The sequence below is a fragment of the Anolis carolinensis genome, chromosome 5, assembly GCF_035594765.1.
Source record: "Anolis carolinensis isolate JA03-04 chromosome 5, rAnoCar3.1.pri, whole genome shotgun sequence".
NCBI classification, from domain to species: domain Eukaryota; kingdom Metazoa; phylum Chordata; class Lepidosauria; order Squamata; family Dactyloidae; genus Anolis; species Anolis carolinensis.
In genome coordinates this window covers 78062970-78084585 of record NC_085845.1, presented here as the reverse complement: position 1 = coordinate 78084585, position 21616 = coordinate 78062970, and the positions used below count along the sequence as shown (strand labels likewise).

The 21616-nt window shown below is 36.1% G+C and overlaps 1 protein-coding gene across 5 annotated transcripts in view; it reads right to left on the bottom strand.

Moving 5' to 3' along the window:
* Positions 1 to 1647: 1647 nt before the first annotated feature.
* Positions 1648 to 21616, bottom strand: part of gabrg1 (gamma-aminobutyric acid type A receptor subunit gamma1) — a 137951-nt gene continuing 117982 nt past the window's right edge. For all 5 annotated transcript variants that reach the window (XM_062981632.1, XM_062981633.1, XM_003221555.3 and 2 more), the window contains 5 exons: positions 21396 to 21478; positions 16878 to 17015; positions 15960 to 16112; positions 13421 to 13632; positions 1648 to 6934 (listed from right to left, as the gene is read on the bottom strand). In XM_062981632.1, coding sequence (XP_062837702.1) covers positions 6656 to 6934; positions 13421 to 13632; positions 15960 to 16112; positions 16878 to 17015; positions 21396 to 21478 — 865 coding nt within the window. In that variant the 3' untranslated portion in view covers positions 1648 to 6655. The remainder of the gene's footprint in view (positions 6935 to 13420; positions 13633 to 15959; positions 16113 to 16877; positions 17016 to 21395; positions 21479 to 21616) is intronic.

Genomic DNA, 21616 nt, shown 5'->3' with positions numbered 1-21616 from the left:
CTGGACCAAAGTTGGCACAAATACCCGATGCACCCAAATTTGAATACTGGTGGAGTTGGAGGAGATTGATTTTGTCATTCGGGAGTTATAGTTGCTGGGATTTATAGTTCACCTATAATCAAACAGCATTCTGAACTCCAACAATGATGGAACTGAACCAAACTTGGCACACAGAACTCCCATGACCAACAGAAAATACTGGAAGAGTTTGGTGGGCATTGACCTTGAGTTTGGGAGTTGTAGTTCACCTACATTCAGAGAGCACTATGTACTCAAACAATGATGGATCTGGACCAAACTTGGTACAAATACTCAATATGCCCAAATTTGAATACTGGTGGAGTTTGGTGAAAATAGACCTTGGCATTTGGGAGTTGTAGTTGTTGGGATTTATAGTTCACTTACAATCTAAGAGCCCCTTACAATCTAAGAGCCCACCAATAATAGAATTGTGCCAAACTTCCCACACATAACCCCCATGACCAACAGAATACTAATCTCTGGCGACCCCTCTGGAAAACCCCTTGCAACCCCCTCAGGGGTCTCAACCCCCAGGTTGAGAAATACTGCCCTGGACAAATCTTTCCAAGAAAACACTGTGATAACTTGAAGGCACACAACATCTTGTTGAATTCTCATCATTTACTTACTTCCAGTATCAAGTTGTAAAGTTACTAGTGATTTATTAAATGGGAGGAAGCTAAAAAGCCAGGACATTTTACATTTCCCAGAGCATTCTTTACCCAAAGTTTAGGTTTCCTGCATCTTTGCAAATATATTTGTTTTGGTTTTTTTTTTGTTAATCCTTCAGGGTTGTGGAATCATAGGCTTTACGTCACAAGGTCGAAACCACCGAGTAGCATGGTCCTCTGTTCTCTTCTGGAACTGCATAGAGGCTCCTCATATTCCCAAGTAAAGGAGGACTGAAGCTCTTGACTGCAGAACTTTTGTTGGGATCCATGCAGGAAATGATAAAAATGAGATTATAAGGGAGGGAGGAAAGGGAAAGCTAAATAATGTTGTTGTTTTTAGAGGAATGGAAAATCGAGGTTTCAAAAATTATGTGTTATATATGACTCTGACATGTTCAGCAAAGAGACAAGGTGTGATGAGGAATGGGAGCAAAATTGTAGATGAGATTCTTTACCTTGTATTGTCAAAGGCTTTCATGACCGGAATCACTGGGTTGCTGTGAGTCTTCTCTTCTCCAGAAGCTTCTGTAACATGGCCATAAAGGCCGAAAGACTCACAGCAACCCATTCTTTACCTCAATTCAGGAAAGGCTTTTAGTGCCAGCATTAATTTTAAATGAGAGTTTAACATAAACTTAACATCTAAATGTCTTCTTCTCAGTTAAATTAATTGAATTTGGTCTCTTTAGCTTATGATTGGTTGACTGATCCACTCTTTTCTAATATCTTTCCTCTCTGCTCCACATCCACTTCCTATTATCTGCTCCTTTGACTTTTTAGTCTTTTCATAGGCTTTTCAGTCCTTTCTTTCATAGGACCTTTTGCTTGGCTTAAAGCATTTGATGAGTTACCATGGCAGCCAGAAATTATCGGTATGCCCTGAACTGCTGGAGGCTTTGTCACCACTACACTAACAAATTAGCCGAGTGCATTATAATATAGATTGCAAATCAGAATAGGTAAAATGGTATCTTTTATTAGATCAGCTTCTGTGAGTTAAAGGATATCGAAGACAATGAGTTCACAGAACTCTCCATCAGGCAGAATAGAAAACCAGACAATTCTCTGCCTATGCAGAGCCAGAGATTTTTGAACACCAATATTTCCAGTCACTTTAACACATAGTGGCCTAGTCACAGAACACAAGTACATCAGACCATTTTATACAAAACAATTAACCCAAGAAGAAGTTGACAAATCACTCCAAAAGTAAGAGGTAAATTATTTTCCTGCACACTTCAACTGTTCATTTCCAGATACGTCTTTTATAAAGGTTAGCTACATCTTTTTAATGCATCATTTATGGCAACCCGGGTATGCATATGTTCCATCCATATTTGTATGACAGACAAATATTAAGGGAAAATACACATCTTGAAACATACAGTGAATAAACACCATTAGGCTATAGTCAGTCATTGGTCATCCATTTACATTAGTAACATGTCCCTGAGTCTGTGGGCACGGATCTTCCATTTACATTTTGTATGCTTTTGCAGCAAACAATACCCCAACACATACTCAGGCTACAACATAAAATGTGATGCCACTCATGGATTCTCATTCATGGGGAAGTCATTGGAGTGAGGGATAAGCTATTTTTGGCCCAAAAGCACTCCCCCCATGTCTACATACTGAAATTTGATTTTCATCCACATATTCATTCAGTAGTGGGACTTTTCATGTTTCCCATATAGGAACATCACAAATGGTTACAAACAGCCACATGTAGCTTTTGTGTTGCTTTTTCAGGATGTCAGCAGCCAGGACAGAGAAAGTTGTCTACAATTAACCCAGATGGTCTTCTGTTATCAGATTGACTTCTAGCCAAGATGACATCAGGACAAGATGGGACAGAGATGCAGTGAGTCAAGGAAAAGAAGCCATAATAAGGCTCAAAGGTTGAACACTCTGAAAACACCAGTGGGACTGTAACCAGAAGAAGGAATGAAGTTCCCAACTTTCCTCTTCTCTGGAATTAGAAGTTCTCAAAGATTACTTTGTAAATTTGGAGTCTTACAAGATCTATTCTGTGACATGATACTTGAGAAATTTCCTTGGATGTCAGGTCAATCTTTGTGTGATTTCTTCATTTCACCAGAGCTGGGAGGAACATGCATAGACTGACAGTTACATGGCTTAGAGGACCTAACTGCTGAGAATACGATAGTCATGAATGAATGTTGCTTTCTTAGGAACTGACCTCTAGGAACAATATGGATTTAGGGCCTATTAAATTTGGTGGTAGATAACTGCCATCCTATGGCATGCAACAGTGTGAATGTCACGCTACATGTTATCCTGTAGTAATTTGCACCCCCTCATGTTATGTTTCAGATTTATTCCTAAATCATTGTTACGTTTTTATTTCAAATGTTCTCGCAAAACTCTTAAGGCAACTTTAAAAATCCAGGCTTAGTTGCTTTTCACTCTTTATGGTCATTCTATAATGAGAATTTTTAATTCATGCTTTCTCCCAAACATTGAAAATGGACAACAGGCCTTTAAAACAGATCAGTATTAATATGTCATAGTATAGACAGGACTCTGAATCTGAGAGACAGTACAGACTTTTTACTGCATTAAATAGCAAAAATTCAAATTCAGCTGTGGAAGTTTTTTGGGTTGTAGGTTTTTCATTTTTTCAGTGTTTCTATAATTTAAAGAAGACCCCTATGCTATATTTGTGGGAATTTAATAGCTTTTAAAGAAACTACCTTATTATATGACACAGAACTCATAATAAATTGAACTGCACTATGCATCTTATGTTTGTGTATATCTCTGTGTGTCTTCCCCCATTCTCCAACTAAAATAAACCATAGTCCAAATTACAGTAGACCCACTGGAAGAAATTGAAGTTATTAGTCACCAGGTATCTAATTTACTCTAGTTGAACTCAAGGGCATAGTCCTTACATTAAATGCTGTACATACCATCTCTGGATGGTTCCCTTCTATGACCTGATTAGGAGTGACGATATCATTTGGGAGGGGTTAACAATGATAACATTATTGCTAACTACCCTGTTTACCCCAAAATAAGACCTACCCTGAAAATAAGACCTATCATGATTTTTCAGCATTTTGGAGGATGCTCGAAATATAAGCCCTATTTCAAAAATAAGCCCTAAATATATTTCATTTTAAAAGTCAATTTGGAAAAACAGAACTGCCCCTGAAAACAAGCTCTAAAGCATCTTTTGAAGCAAAAATTAATATAAGACCCTACCTGGGGGAAACAGGGTAAATCTCTAGGGGGGAAAAGTAACCTTGTTGTGTTATATCTTATGAGATCACCTCTGTTCAAATATTCATGAGGTGGCAAATTTTAAGGAATATTGTTTGACCTGTCTTATTTGAGCTAATTTTGTTACCCTGTTCTGAAAAAGAGGGAGCCAATGTGGTGTAGTCTGAGTCTGTATCTACACTGCCCTATATCCCAGGATCTGATCACAGATTATCTGCTTTGAACTGGATTACATGACTCTCTACTGGCAGATAATCTGGGATAAGCAGATAATCTGGGATCAGGTCCTGGGATATAGGGCAGTGTAGATCCAGCCTGAGTGCTTAGCAAGACTAGGACACCAGGGCCCCTTCCACACAGCTGAATAAAATCCCACGTTATCTGCTTTGAACTGGAATATATGGCAGTGTGGACTGAGATATTGTGGAATTCTCTGCCTTGATATTCTGGTTTATATTCTAGTTGATCAGTCTGTTATATTTTCTAATGTATGGTTGGCATTTTGCCATTATGTTGTAAACCTCTTTAAGTCCCCCCAGGGGTGAGAAAAGCGGTATATAAATGCAGTAAATAAATAAATAAAATAATAAATATATGGCTGTGTGGAAGAGTCCCAGGAGAGCAAGGTTTGAATTTGCACTAAGACATGGAAACTCAGCCTTAGATGAAGAAAATGACCAAATCTTATCAAGAAAACCCTGTGACAGATTTGCATTAAGGTTGCCATACATTTGAAATAACTTGAAAGTGCACAACAACAATTAGCAACAAGCTCTGAAGAAGAGTAATCCAAAACAGACGATATTAGACTGTAATGTATTTTTTATCTTACATATTTTGTGGCATTGGTCCCATCCTGGAACCTTCTTCTTTACTAGGAAAAGTTGCCAAACAGTACTGCAACCTTAAAGCAGCTTTTTTCAGTGTATTTCTCTCCAGCTATTTTGGACTACAACTCCACATCCTTCAAGGCCAGAGATTATGGGAGTTTGCAGTATATCCTGCAGATGATTGGGAACAAGGACTGTCTCTGGGCTTTTATATTCTTAAAGAAATACATTGACTCTTTCAAAGGTGACACAGTTGGCATTAAAATAATAATAATGGTAAACAATTAAGAGTTGTAACCTAGCTGACAAAAAGATCTTTTCTTATGTAACATATTGGCTGCATACTGCTCTCATAACATTAATGTAACAACACCAGGCAAACAAATATGTTGTCTAAGAGTGTTTTACAACTCCATATGAAATAGTTTTACTCAAGGAACAATGAATTATCCTATATGTTCATGTATAAGTCTAGAAACGTTAGTTAAAAATCAGCCCATGAAACAAGGGTCAACGTATCCATAGTCAATGTGATCATTGTACCTTAACTCTTATATATAAAAAAGGAAGTGTATTTACTTAACAGAGTAGAAAAAGGAAAGAACTTAATCCCCCTTGGGAGAACCTAAAAGCAGCACTGACCCCTTCTATTCTGTTGCTACTTGCCTTTGGGAAAGCATGGGCAAGGAAATGGCAGTGGCTATGGCCAGCTGGTTGTTAAGGCGGCATTGGTGCTTTCTACTCTCACAAAATGATCCTTGACTCATTCATGGGCCATATCATCTTTTATTAGACTTGTTTTAATGTCCTATTTGTTAAATTTTAATTTTGTTATTTTTCAGTTGTTTTATAAGTACACGTCAGTGTTGTTTATTTCATTTTTATGATTTGATCTGTCTGTTATGTTATGCTGGCATTTAATGTTTGCCAATTTTTTTTTGTAAACTGTCCTGAGGCCCTTTGGGGAGACAGGGCGGGATAAAAATAAAATGTTGTTGTTGTTGTTATTTATATCAAAATCCATAATTTTGACACCAAAACCTTCTCTTGACTTATACATGAGGTGGTAGTTGACCGTTTCAGCCAAATATAAACAATTTGTGATCTGGTGGACCCATATCTTGATTTTTCTGGTTATTTTTTAGCCTTAAAAATAACTTCAGTAGAATTTTTGCAATATGTCAATTCCTTCCTAAAGGAAATTGGTTTTTACTGGAGTAACTGTGCAGAGTTATCACTCTCTACAAATCACAACTTCTATTCTTGTCATTGCAATATTTATCTACCCACTGTCCCATAGGTATTTCCCAAACTTTTGTTCAAAAGACATACAAACATCACAGATTATGAACGTAGACAGTTCGGCCTTTAGCATCATCATCCATCTTTGTCCAAAAACTGGTCAAGCCAGAATAATTAATTTAATTCCTTCCTAGGAAAATGTTGTTGGTCAATGGATTTAAAAATCCCCTAGATATATTTATTCTGTGATCAGAAGTATTTCAGTGATTTTTTTTTCCTGTTTCAAGATCTTAAGGTTTTTCTAATTTTGGTGAAAGAGCTGCAAAAGAGCTTTCCTCTTTGAACAAATAATGAAGACATTCCTAGTATAGCCTTTAAGCCACTGATCATTATTGAAACTAGTTCAATAATTAAAGGAAATGTGTACGTTCACTTTCTTTTCAAATCTGAATGGTTGACAGAAAGTTTTGTAAGTAGTCAGAGCAGAAGTTGCTTAAATATTTCACTTTTAATTTTGGACCTTGAAAGAATTGTCAGTCATGAAAAACTAAAAAAATATAGACATGAATATTTTCGAGTCTTATTGTTGCGATGTGTTTAAGAATGCCAGTTCTCTCATTTCTAAAACAGTCAAACATATATTTATAGGTAAAGGTATCCAATCCAGTAAACAAGGTTGAACAGGGCAAAGGCTGTAGGAAAGAAGATCCTAGAGTAGGAGTCAATTTTTGCCACCCGGATGTGTATTCTTCCTTCTCTCCATGATCCTGTACGACAGTCATCAAAGCAACAAAAGAAGCTGGTGCAGTCTTTACCTTCAAGGCATTCATATCCATAATTGTTTTCACGTTCTTGAAAGTGGCGAATATTGTTAATTGAAATTAATGTTGAACCAGGACGGACGGGAAGCACTGGCGGATTCTAAAAAAAATGAACAGAAGTTAAAATTTTGCTTGTAAGAACTATCTAAAGGCATGCCCAGATTGATGGGTGGAGTAGGATGTTCGTGCATGTGCCTTCACATCACTTGTAGACTTGTGGTACCTTTATGAATTTTCTGTGGCAAGGAATACTCAGAGGTGGATTTGCTAGATCTTTCCTCTGAAAGATCTAGTAAATTGGTGGTCCCCCATCCAAAAACCTGAAATGACCCTGGTGAGTTTCTATCATCAAGCAGAATCTGGTGTATTTGGTGTATTTACATCCTACTTCGAGAATAGCTGGCCAAATCCACTATCAAAGTAGTTATTTACAGTCATAGATCACTGGTCTAGAAAAATAATTATCAATACAGTTGCAATTTAAAGCAACTATTTACTTTCTATTTTCTCTGAAATATTTCTCTAAATTACATTAAAACATCTGAATAGTGTACGTTGCTGGTGTGTGATACAAAACACACATTCATCCTTTCCATTTTGTTTTTACTTTAGTGACACAAAAGTCCATGAGTTACCAGCAATAGACAGCACTTGATCCATGTTATATTCCTTCTGAACTAGCTAGTGAATTCCTGTACTTATAATAATTGGAAATATTAAATTAAGTTATTCCTCAATGGCTCCTAATTATACTGTAATGTAGTTAAACCTTTGTATTCCAAAAAAAAATATTGTTTATGATCTACTGCTTGTACTCATAGCTCTGCTATCAATATATACATAATGTAAGATCACAAGATTGGGATGACAGAGATCTAACATCATAGTATTTCTAGAGATATGATTATATACATGTAGTGAGTAGGAATGACATTGTGAACATGTTATAATATTGTTAGACTCAAATGCTTATTTCAACCATATGTGAAACTTTTCCAGCATGGTGCTTTGTATGAGAATTAATATATTTAGGGCCTGCTAGTGTCTCAGAAATGGATCTAAAATGGAACGCTAGCCAACAGTCAATTCGTGTTACTAAAATGGTTCAATAAAAGTTGCTGAAATTATGTGATTAAATTTTAAAGAGGTATTTTAGCACAATCTGCTTTTTCAGTATTTTTGGTAACATTTGGGATCTAACAGAGACAATTATGGCCTGCAATGTTGTTAAAATTCAGGGCTTAAATACCTTATAGTACAGCAGGCAGATCATTTGCTCTTCATGTGAAGAAATAAAAGGGTTTGATGACAACCCATTTTGACAGACTAGGTGCTAAACTATTACACTTTGCCACGTATTTTTCTTTCAGATTCAAAAGTAAGTGTTACAGAAGAAAAATTGAATCAATAATAGGCAAAAAAAATTAACCATCCAGTGAACATATTAAGTATTTATATAATTTTTATTGCTTCCAGTATTAAGGTTAGTATAATGATACCTTTTCAATTAAAAATTATTAGGAGATTGTATTGCTACTATTGGTTTATTCTATGCTATTGGTTCATTTTAAACATTTCATTATTTCTGTTGTATTGTTACATGTATTTATTACAAAACCACATCAAAAAAATTCTTGAAGGTTGGATAGAAAATAACATAAATAAACAAACAAAAGTCTTGTGCAACTTATCAGGCATGTATATGTCTATTATTCCGCTGACTTTACTAAATATACACTTTGATGAAAACCAATTTGTTTCCCATTTTCTTCTCTGTATGTTTTCTAAAAGACAACATCTTCTCATTGTATATAAATATCCACAAGTGATATACTTCTCCAGCACTAGTAGAAATATTTCACAACATATGTCAGTTATTGGGCGCCATTTCACATGGTGGAAACAAAAAACAAAGCTCAACTATTCACAACGTGCAACTGCAGTGCACAGCTGCAATGCAGAATAGAATACATATGTTGCTCCTGCACGTCATCCTTCACAACACACAGGATATCAATGTGTTGTGAAGAAAACACTTTCCTCTGTAAAACTGGGAGATTTTGTGCAGAATGGCCATGTATATTTCTGTACAGAATAATTTCCACAATACTTTTCTGCAAACTGATATCAGGAGAATATAGCACAACGGGAAGAATGCTATGAAACCTTGTTCTTACATATGAGGGTGAACTATGGAAAATTAAAATCCCTACTTCAGCGATATTGCAGTTTCTACTTTCCACTATAGTAGCATACAGTAACTGAGGAGCCCATCAGGCTTTAATGATGTGAAAAACCTTTTTGTTAATTAGCAAATGGCTAATTTGCCTTTTTGTTACTTGGCTCTTCTACTAGTGCAGTTGTATATTTATTACTTCAGCCATTATAAGATTGGCATAAAATTCAGAAACATTACAATCCACGTGAAGCAGCAGATGCACAATAGATACACTTGGAGTTTTAGTTTTTGCAGAGTTCTTATCCATTCCTAGTTATGGCAGGGAGATGGTTTTGGTTACCGTGGTAGATGTTCTGTGCATGGAGAATGTATCTCTATTGGTTCTGATGGATTTTTCTTAAAAGGCTTTTGATACCACTAGCCACAGTATTCTTATGGGTTGCATTGCTGGGATGGAGTTTAGAAGTACTGTTCTACAATGGCGCTGTTCTTTTCTGGAGAAGCAGTATCTGAGGCTGGTGCTGAGGGATTTCTGTTTGACTCCTTGGTCATTAACCTGTGAATTCCCCCCCCCCCCCAATGCTTTAACATTTATACAAAAGTACTGAAGAAGTTTGCCCTAAGTTTTGGGGCCAGTGTCACAAATATGCTGACGATACCCAACACTATCATTCCTTTCCACCAGAATCCAGGGATTCTGATTCTATGGTAAACTAGTGCTAGATAATTGTAATGGACTGGAGGAAGGTAAATAAATTGAAGCTTAATCTAGACAGGACAGAGGTATCATTCATTTCATTTGTTTGGATGTTTGTCTGCTACTGTACTTCGGAGATTAAATACAGATTTCCCACCTTGGTTAGAAGAAGACCAAAATCAGTGTTTGGGTCTTGAAACAAGAAAAAATTAGGGAAAGTAAACTAGCCATTGATAGATTTACCCTGTAAGTTATTAATTCAGAATTAAAGTCCTGCCTTTGCATCTTGTGGTAGTGAATTTAGTAAACTAGTCACTAAGTAAACAATCACTTCTTTTGGTTGTTTCTAAATATTTTCCTATTCTCTATTCAGTGTGAGGATCAGAGATCCAAGGGAAAGAGAGGAGAAAATCCCAATCCACATTTCCTGTCACATACATTATTCTGTACATGTTCCGCATCCACTCTTATTCATATTTTTTAAACTTCCTTCACCTTCTTCATTATTTGATTTTTCATTTACATTTCTTTTTCCAGATTTACAGTTGTATTTTATTTTGGAATATCTAGATTTCTGTATTCATACATACTATGATTTCTTGGAGTCAACATAAAATTCACTTATGTTTCATATACACTATATAGTACAATATAGTAATTTATTGCCAGTATTGTGCTATGCTAATAATATAATGTATGTTAATTTAATTTGTAAGCCGCTCTGAGTCCCCTTCGGGGTGAGAAGGGTGGAATATAAATGTATTAAAATAAATAAATATATAGATAGCATGAAGGTAATTTTAGTCACTATTGTTAATAATTATGTGCATGAAATAAAGTTTGTGTACACTGAACCAACAGAAAGCTAAGGTGTCATTATCTCAATAATTCATTTAGATAATATTGAATTGTGGAGAATTTCAGAAATCTGGATAACTCTACAAGTAATTTTTGCCAATACAGTAGAGTCTCACTTATCCAACATAAACGGGCCGGCAGAACGTTGGATAAGTGAATATGTTGGATAATAAGGAGAGACTAAGAAAAAGCCTATTAAACATCAAAATAGATTATGATTTTACAAATTAAGCACCAAAACATCATGTTATACAACAAATTTGACAGAAAAAGTAGTTCAATACGCAGTAATGCTATGTAGTAATTACTGTATTTACGAATTTAGCACCAAAATATCACAATGCATTGAAAACATTGACTACAAAAGTGTGTTGGATAATCCAGAACGTTGGATAAGCGAATGTTGGATAAGTGAGACTCTACTGTATTTAAAACTATTTTAAAATCCAAACAAAAATGTAATTTTTGTTTTGGAAAGATAATTTTGACAGATTCATATTGTGCTATAAAGATTTCTTTCAGCATCAGAGTTTCCATTAGCTAAGGGATAGACAGACCGATGAAGCTTTTTGTTCTTTTTTTTTTTAACTTAGTCACCGTTCCACTTATGAAAGCTCTTAGCAGTTCTCATGATTCCAGTACAGTGATCCATTATTCTAGCTACAATGCTCAAAAATTTAGGCTTAAAAAAACCAAAAAACCAACAACTCAGCCTCATAGTAACTAAAAAACTTTTTATTTATTTATAGGAGCTGGCTAAATTTATATGTTGCTTAATGATCTGCTGCATATTAATATTTTAGTATGTTTACCCTTCAGGGATTATTAAATGTTCATGTTCTTTCAGCACTAATCTCTTTTGAAGTTCAAAATCACTGAAGAGATAGTAATTGTTATTTACAGTGGCTTGAGAGATTGGCATTTAAAAGAAGGAGTTATTCGCAAATGTAACAAGATGATTATAGAGCATCATCCAGATACCCTGTGACACATAGCATTTGTCCATTATATCAAAAAGATGAGAGGAATAAAGCTGAAATTCACACAAAAGAAAAAGGAACAACTTTGGGTAGTGATGGGCAAATGAGGCCGAACTTATTTTGGCTTCCAGAGTACAACTCGATGGGACTAGAGATGCAGGACTCTCACAAAAGCGGAAAACGCATACATACACACAAACTTTTTTTCACCTGAGAGAACACCTCCCTAGGAATCTCTGGGTGCTCCAGCATGGTCAACTTTGATGAAAAATTGACTATAGTATTGTGTTGGATGACCTAGAATTTCTTCTTGAGTAATCAAATCCGCAAAAATCAAACCTACCAAATGTGTATAAGTGCATGTCATCCAGTACAATGATTTTCTTAAGTATCTATCACAATATTCTCGCATTTTGGCACTGTACATAAAAAAAGAATTAAAGGGTGGTTCCAGACAGGGGGAAAGCATGGTCTGCCCTTCTCCCAGTATTTATGTTTTCAGATTGCAAATGGACATACATTAGGAACAACCTAGCATTAATTCTTTTTTAGTATCTAGTATTCTGTTAATCATGCATGAGTAAAGCTGCAGGTGAACATAATTGCTTATTTTTCAAATATCACATATAGAAAGGATCAGATTATGCAAGGCTTCCTCAGAGTATAAGAGAGCCTCATTGTTTTTGTTTGTTTGAGATATGGGGAGTCACCTCTTTCTCCTGGTCAGTCCTTCCTGCTTAGATAATAAGTGCACACTCTGTTCATTATACTATCTAACATAATACAGGCAAAGAAGCTGCCATCAAGGTTCAGCTTGTAATTAATTACAGGCTTATTGATAAGATATTGTTAAGTATTTCTAAAGAATTGATATGGGAAAGCTGCTTTGAGTCTTGATCAAGAGAGAAATGTGGATAATAATACAGAAGAAGAAGAAGAAGAAGAAGAAGAAGAAGAAGAAGAAGAAGAAGTAGTAGTAGTAGTAGTAGTCATCGTCATGGAACAGTAAGAGTTGGTAAAATGCAATTTCCAATTCTTCAGAACACAAGTGGGAATTTTTGACCCTCCAGAAGGTGTTTGAACAAGAACTCTTTACCATTGGCTGTGCTGGCTAGGACTACTGATTTGAAAATTTAGAAATGTAGCAGCATGGTGACAAACAAGGCAGAAAATTGATAATGAATTCCTCTCTTTATAGATTGAAATCATTGGGTTATTTCAGGAAAATAAAATGTATTATGTATAACTTTTGGCATAAAAATTTATTTATTCAGAATGTATGTAATTCAACTTATTTTTTCTTTCTTTCTTTATGCTACAAATCTCGCTACATGGTCCTTAACTGTAAAGAACACCTAGCTATATGAAACCCATTTGATTTTGCCAAGAGAAGATAAAAATAGAACCAAGGATTGACATTAGGTCTCCATAGTGTCAAACAGACATAAAATCTTCATTTCCACAAAAAGAACACGAAAAACAAACAAAACAAAACAAAACTCAGGGATCACAGTGTTCTGATTCTGTTCATAATGTAACATAAATCACTTCTTCTTACATAACTTGTAGAAATAAATTTGGGAACACTAACATGTGAACATCTTATGGAAGGTGTTCTATAATCCATTTTTTCCAATGTCCCCGGATGGGGAGCTGGAGCTGATAGAGGGAGCTCACCTGCTATACCCTGATTTGAACCATCAACTTGTTGGTCAGCAGTCCTGCCGGTACAAGGGTTTAACCCATTGTGTGACCGGGGGCTCCTGATTTCTTCCTATCGCTAGGTAAGACTACTAGAAGGTTCAGTTTAACAACCTCTAGAGGGCAACATAGTTCCCACCTGTACTTTTTTATGACCATGTTTATACTTACCGATGACTTATTTTTTGATTTCTTGTCTTTCTCTTTGGCCCCCTTTTTGTTGCTAGTGAAATAATGCAAGGTGCCATACTCCATCAAAGCAGCAAAGACAAAAATAAAACACACAGAGACAAAAAGATCCATTGCTGTTACATAGGAAACCTTGGGAAGAGACTTCCTGGCGATGGTACTCAACGTGGTCATGGTCAACACAGTGGTGATGCCTGTTCAAAAAGGACAAAAACAGATTTTTTCCCCCCAAGGGACCTTGCAATTGTATTTAGAAATTGCAATTCTAGAGATCATTTGACTAAGAGGAAAACAGCCATGAAACAGCTGCAATTGATAATAGCAATTTGGCACTTTTAGGGTAAACAGAAACATATCTTCTTGTGGCTTTAATTATGCATTTATGGTATTTTAATTGGATTACTTTTGTCAGGATTTCAAGAGGCTTCTGAATGAAAAGCAGTTAGTATATCATGCCTAGTCACTGCAGGCATAATTTTCTACTGTCAAAAAAATATCTATCTGAATCCAAATAAGTTTCAGAATGTTCAAAGGACTGTATTTATATTTTAAGGTTCCATATATCTCTTAAGACAGTTTCATTTCACCAAGTCTTCTGACTGTTTTGTTTATCATAACATTTTAGATATTTTCTGCATTTGTCTTTTTGTACTTTGATTTAAGTAATTGTTAAAATATGTTTTATGATGTTTTCACTGTAAACCTCTTAGAGAGCCTTGAGGTATAAAAAGCAAGATATAAATATGAATAAATATAGACACATCACAGCATATTTATTTTTAGAGGTGTATATTTCACCTTTATTGTACCACTCTGTCTTTGACAAACAAGCTCATAGCTTACAGAAGATCTATGGCCTTGCATACATGATGTGTTAACGTAACAGAGCAAAGTTTTAACCCCTTTCCATATGCTGGTATGAAGGGTTTATTGGAATATGTTCCAGGTTATTTTCTTTGCTTATATTTTTAGTAATTTATCTGCTGTAAACAGCAGTGGCCTTGGCTAAACAGCCAGTGGGCTGCCATATTTTTCTAGCATATCTAGGCTTGAATCGTGCTATACTATGGCTAGAATTATTCCAGAAGTATTGTTTGGAGGAGACAAAGTTGGGGGATACACTGAAACTTTATATACCTGATCATAATGAGGCTAGGGAAAACCAATCTTGTGTTAGTCAACAAAGATCACTGAATCAAGATAACAGCCCTTAATCAAGATGATAAAAATGAAATATATTGTGAAACAAATCCAGATTTGCTCAATACGCTACATGTAACTTTCTGAAGACTAACATAACACAGATTTGCATAGCCTTTGGTTCTAACAGAAACACAATACATTGCGGAATAAATTCAGATTTGCTCAACACATCACATGTATTTTTCTGAAGGCCAACAGAACATGGTTCCATTTGGCGCCATTAGAAATGCCACTATTGGGTTGCTGTTAGTCTTTTGGGCTGTATGGCCGTGTTCTAGAAGCTTTATCTCCTGACGTTTCTCCCACATCTGTGGCAAGCATCCTCAGAGGTTGTGAGGTAGCTCAAAACCTCTGAGGATGCCTGCCACAGATGTGGGTGAAACATCAGGAGAGAAAGCTCCTGGAACATGGTCGCACAGCCCGAAAGACTCACAGCAACCCAGTGATTCTGGCCATGAAAACCTTTAACAATGCAATGCCACTATTGTTCATACTATTTGAAAGAGAGATGTGGAGAGTCTGAAATTACTTGACGACTGAGAGAGCTGATGTCATTGTTTATGGAGGTATAAAATTATTTCTTAGTTTTTTCTTAAATGTTTAGTGTAGTTCGATAAGCTCTCTGGACTGTTCACAGAAAGCAGAGCTTTTTTTAAAGCCACGGTTATAATTTCAAGGCCAAAAACATAGTTACTATGATAAACAAATAAATTTCCTATTTGTTAATTTTATTAGACACTTTCTTCTTTTATTCAGCTCTTTCTCGTTAGAATGAACGAATGAGACAATGAGTAAGTCGGACAAACCAATCCTTGAACCAAATAATACTTTTCCTCTACTGTTCAGTGGGAACACATCTTTAGAACTATAATGGTAACTGAAATAGTAGTTCTGCCTCAGAAGGTGTGAGACTGCCCTTGTTATGGTACATTTTTATTGTGAAGTACACTGTGTGTCCATCTACACTGTAAAATGAATGCAGTTTGACACCACTTAACTGCCATTCTTCAGTGCAATCTTGGGAGTTGTAGGATTACAAGGTTTTAAGCCTTCTTCTGTGCAGGTGCTTCATCAAACTAAAAATCCCAGGATCCATAGCACTGAGCCACAGAAATTATAGTGTGTCAGACTGGATTCGTTCTACAATGCTGACACAACTTACATTGTTATTGGGAAAATAAATTAGGTAACCTTTATTTATACCAAGATTTGCACAAAACAATAAAGACATTAAAATCCAGTAAAAAAAAAACCAAGAACAGTTATTAAAAACTAAAACACAATTAAAACCAGAGGTAATTTGGATGTGCACAGGTACCTAATGATGTCCTCGCAGGCACAGCATCTTTATTAATCCAAAATGAAACCCAGGAAAGCACAACAGTCAGGATACAAGGAATGTACGTCTGAATTGTAAAATATCCCATGCGTCTGCTCAGGACAAAAAAGATTGTCATGACAACATAATCCCCTGAAAAGGGAAAAAGAAATCCACTGTCAGCTGGATCATGCAAGTAACCACCTGTTACATCTTCTTTTCTTCTTTCCTTTCAGAACAACACCTTACTGTAGTTGCATGTTGTCTACTACATAAGTGCAGTATTCTGTTTCATTGAGGTCTGATGGATAATAATACAATACCAGGACACTAAACCTGGGATTGGATGGAAGTGAAAGACAAGTTTTGGATTGAACTCCAGGCTGAACAACTGGGCTAATGAAAGCACAATAGACTCCTCAAAATGTTGTGTAGATGCCTACAGAGTCTACTGAAAAGGTGTGCTATGGGGCAGAAGGTAAGGGGGTGTACCTTCCATGAGTATAGTTCCTGGCTATCTATGCAGCAGGCAGTAGGGCCTGGGGAAATTGTTATGAAGTTCCATGTGCTTAAATCCAAAAACAACTGCCTATGGAGATACTGGCTTTTGTGTTTTTATGAACAATTTGGAAGGGAGATGTATCTGTAATTGCTATGCTTTATTTGTAGATTCAGAAAGGTTTCTGTTTATTGTTTTCTAATATTTCCTGTTATGAAAACATAATAAAACAACAAGATATAACAAAGAAATTACAGCACATTCTTGCACTTCATTTTGCAGAAACGTAGCTAGCATAATTGCATTTTGTTGCTATCATATCAAACACATTAGCAATATTCCACTGTGTGAGTCTAGCAACCTATGAAATATATAATCCAATTTGAATAGAAGCCAGGAAATTTGAGGCATCTTCTTACCAGACTGTGTGTGAGAGATATCCATTGTATTTCGTAAGCCCACAAATGCAAATTGATACAGGCGCCAGTATTTGGGATCTGCCACTTCAACCGAAGATTTCTTCCATTTGTACACAATTTCATTCCTTGGGTAACCATCTAAAAAAACAGGAGCATAACAAGTGTGCAAAAAACCCAGTTACTCGGTCATAAAAGAAAGATGTAGAATCCTAATGAATATTTTGGTACTCTACAGATGACTACAAGTTTATTTTCATTGGTAATACAGTAGAGTCTCGCTTATCCAACATAAACGGGCCGGCAGAATGTTGGAGAAGCGAATATGTTGGATAATAAGGAGAGATTAAGGAAAAGCCTATTTATTTATTTCGTGTCAAAAGCATTGCATAACAAATACATTTTAAAATGATGGGGAAAAAAGGAAATCACAGGCAACTAAATAGTTTTAGACCAAAAACGGGCAACAGCAACCGCATTGTCCGTAGCTTTAAGCAACTCCTCCTCCGTGCATGAGGCAGGACATTGTGGGCAAGCATACATATGCGGAGTTGTTTGTTCTGCTCCACAGTCACACAAGGTGGAGGATTCCTCCAGGTAGTGCCACCTTGCCAAGTTGTCTTTAGATCTGCCCACTCCACTTCTGAGTCTGTTCAGGGACTTCCAAAGTTGCCCATTCTTGGTTTGCCCCTGGAGGAAGACCCTCATGGGGGGCCATCCAGTTAGAATAGGAAAAGCCTATTAAATATCAAAATAGGTTATGATTTTACAAATTAAGCACCAAAACATCATGTTAAACAACAAATTTGACAGAAAAAGTAGTTTAATATGCAGTAATGCTATGTAGTAATTACTCTATTTACGAATTTAGCACCAAAATATCACGATGTATTGAAAACATTGACTACAAAAATGTGTTGGATAATCCAGAACATTGGATAAGTGAGATTCTACTGTATTAGGTACCATAATCTTAGAAACTTAACTCGCTGGCTTTTTAAAAGGGATCTTGTGTATTATTTTAGTTGTGAAGCACACAACTATCTTTTCTCACTTCTCCATGTTTTCCAGTTGCTTCTAGGTGTGTAGGATATTTGAGCAAAACAACCATAAGAAACTGCTTTTCAAGCCTGAGAAAACAGAGAAATGTTGTACATGTTCAGGTTTCCATTTTAACCCCCACTAAAACCTGAGACCACTATAGATAATAGTGTTAGCAAAGGTGAACAGCCTGCTCATTAGTGTTGTGCTTTTGAATGGAATTTCTGTTCGTTTTGTGTAGTTTCATTCGTGTTGTCTCATTTTCGTAATTGGTTCCTGCTAATGAAAATGAGCCGCCTATACAACATGAATTTTCATCTGGCTAACAAAAAACACAAAGATTTTCATGCCATTGGTGGCAATGGGAGGGCTTCTGAGGCTCATCTCCCCCCCTCCTCAGTTTTTGGGCTAGAGGGGTGAAAATCGCCACACACTGAGGGCATTTTGATACCCTTTATCCCACCAACTTTTAAAATGTTTGGCTCTTCCCCAGAGTACTATTACTATTAATAATATTATTTTAAACACCCATTTCCACACATCAGATGTAATGCGGAGGCATTTTCTTCTCCTAGGCTCAGCTTAGATTCCCAGAGTAGCTAGCCATCCACACACACACACACACACACACACATATATATATATATATATATATATATATATATATATATATATAGTTATATAGTTATATAGTTATATAGTTATATAGTTATATAGTTATATAGTTATTATTATTAACACCCATTGGTACACATCAGCTGTAATGAGAAAGCAGCCATCTGTCAGTACCCGTTTATTGTTGCGGAGCAGAAACGAAAGGAAAATGAAAGCAAGCACAATGACTGTGTGGCTTTCATTTTCGTATCGCCTCTCATTTCCTATGAAAATGTCATCATTCGTTTTGTGTAGACGAACGGTCGAAAGGAGACCACAGCATGAAGGAAACAAAGGAAAAAATTTCACACACATCTCTATTGCTCATGCAGTTTCAATAGCAACAAAATTGGGGTTGGTAGTGCCTCTGCTTTCTTTTACTAAACCAACTTATTTTAGAATAAACATTATGTTGTTATGGGAAGAGAATATATTTTAAGCGAACATGGTGCATCTGGCAACAAAATTATGTAAGTATTTTGCAAGTAGTCTACATAAGAATGGGAGGATTTCTCCCATTGTTCTTTTATTTTCCTCCTCTGGATTGCTTTGCCTATGTTGGAATTCAACCTCACACTGCCCAAGTCTGCAATCCTAAAGGAGAAAGAGTTAGTTAGCTTTAGAATAGGCTGAGGGAAATTCCTCCTCTCCCCAACTCCTGAATGACTGTTGGAATGTATCTATTTCTTCCCTCCTCTTTGTTACTGCTCTTATTCTGATTGGTTATGTAGAATTGATACTTTGCAGGTGCATGCCTTTTATCTTTGACTTCTGCTTCTTACATCTTTGTGAATGCTGTGTGTACTGAGACCTCTCTCTGCTTGTGTGTCAGGAGAGATGTGTGCTTGGAGATTTTTCCCTCTATTTTGAATCCTAGAAGAGATGGAGTTATAGAGTAGCTAAGGCCCAGTTATTTATTAACTATTAAGAAATGTAGTTATTATTTTTTGTAAATAAATCTTTTGTAATCTTTAAGAAAGAACTCTGCATGTTTGCCCCCAAAGCTCTTTACAGCCACATGGCACTTCACGCTCTGCTTGCTATGAGCTGAATGCTCATCCTGTTTTGTATTTTGGATGTTTTGCTGTATTTTTGGGAGTTTTCCCTAACACATAATCCTAACAGCATCGTGTGCCACATTATTAAATTCAAGAATGACTAAAATTGTATAATGAAACAAAAGCATGCCTATGAGCGATCTCCTACCATTTCTTTCAGTTATTTGGATCATGCATATTTGTTTCTCCTAAACCACTGTCATTCATTGATAAAACACTGCCCAAAAGCCATTGTAATGAGATGGGATGTATGTCAGTTGTGATACATTTTCTGTGTGTTGTCTCACTTGCAGTCCCGCAGAAGAAGTATGACCGCAGAAGCCAATATGGACATTTTCTTTTTCTTTTACATACATCTGTTGAGAAACTTACATATAGGCACTAGCAAACCTGTATACCAGAATATATGAAAGGACATATTCTGAAAGCTCTTTTAGTTAAATTATGAAGTAAAGATGAAGCAATAAATAAACTCTACAGTGGTTATATTTCATCCCTCATTAGGTTAACATTTAGAGATAAATTGTTTTTTTTCTACCCATCACAGTTTTATGTCCTCATGAACAAATTAAATTTATATGCTTATTAATGTTCACACCACTGGGTGTAATTCTGAAAGCTACTCAAGCTACACTTTTTTGGATAAATGTAGGCTCACTGAAAATCATTTTGATGTTATATTTAGGATATGTTATTCTATTAAAAATTATCTCTGCATTGATGGATATGAACAGATCTCATGCCAAATTCGGTACCCTTGATATTGATGCAATTATGTACAATTTGTTACTGATTGACTGCCATGTTGTATTTGAACCTCACCCTTCCTTGATGCAGCTCAAAACACCAAATATGTCTTCAAGGCTGATCCATAAACTATGGCAAACCAGAATATTTGGATTAAAGCAGATTTCTATGAGATTGTTATGGCTATTTGGTCAGGAAGTAGGCCAGAAATTACAGTTTTATAAGGCCAGATACTGCATAGCTTCAGGTTTCAAAACTTTCCTCCAGAACAAAAATAAAAATGAAAACATCAGTCACGAAGAACTGCTTCTGATTCTCTGTGATGCACCCCAATGCTAACATCACCCTGTCTAAGGCTGGATCTACACTGCCCTATATCCCAGGATCTGATCTCATAATATGTTTATTCCAGATTATCTGGCAGTGTAGACTCATATAATCCAGTTTGAAGCAGATAATCTGAGTTATCTGCTATTAGGCCATGCACTATACTCCTAGATCGCTAGTGCTGAGGAATGTTTGAGCCCACAAAACCCATAATCCTTTACTACTGGAGCTGCTGAGAACTAAAGTCCAAAGTATCAGGTGGATCAAAACTTCCCCACTAAAACTTTATCCGGTCTATCAATACAAGACAACAATATTGTCTGCCTTTTGTACTTGGATAAGGACTAAAATACCCTTTTCTAATATTAATCCCAAACAAACACCTTGATTTTTCTTTTATCACTGTCCGTCTGTCTCATTGTTTCCAAATCAAGAGCTTTCATGGATCATGAACCATATGTATAAAAGGCCTATAATGTAGAGTCATATAACAGGTTTAAGTCTTTGAAGGCAGCAATGATTTACAGTGTCACTTTTCTTACTGAGAAACTACTTCATCTCAATGGGGTGAAGATGATATGAGACACCAAAGAGGCAATGCCTTTTCCAGCTGAAAACTGGAACCACGCTGGAGCCTCTTAATCAATAGGGTTCCTTGAAATCAGAGAAATATATGAACTCTTTTACCACCTACAGCTTGAAAACTCCAGTGGGCAGGAATGCTCGTCCATAGGAAAGTTATGAAGTTGAAGATAACATTCAGCATTAATCGTCAACCTACACAGAAGAAGAAAATGGATTATAAAAGACGTTTGAGCACAATGAACCAATTGATCTTTTTAAATAAGACAGTATCACTGATTTCCTTTCCAAAGGACATTGCACACCGCTGTTGTTTCCCCTGTTTCAAAAATT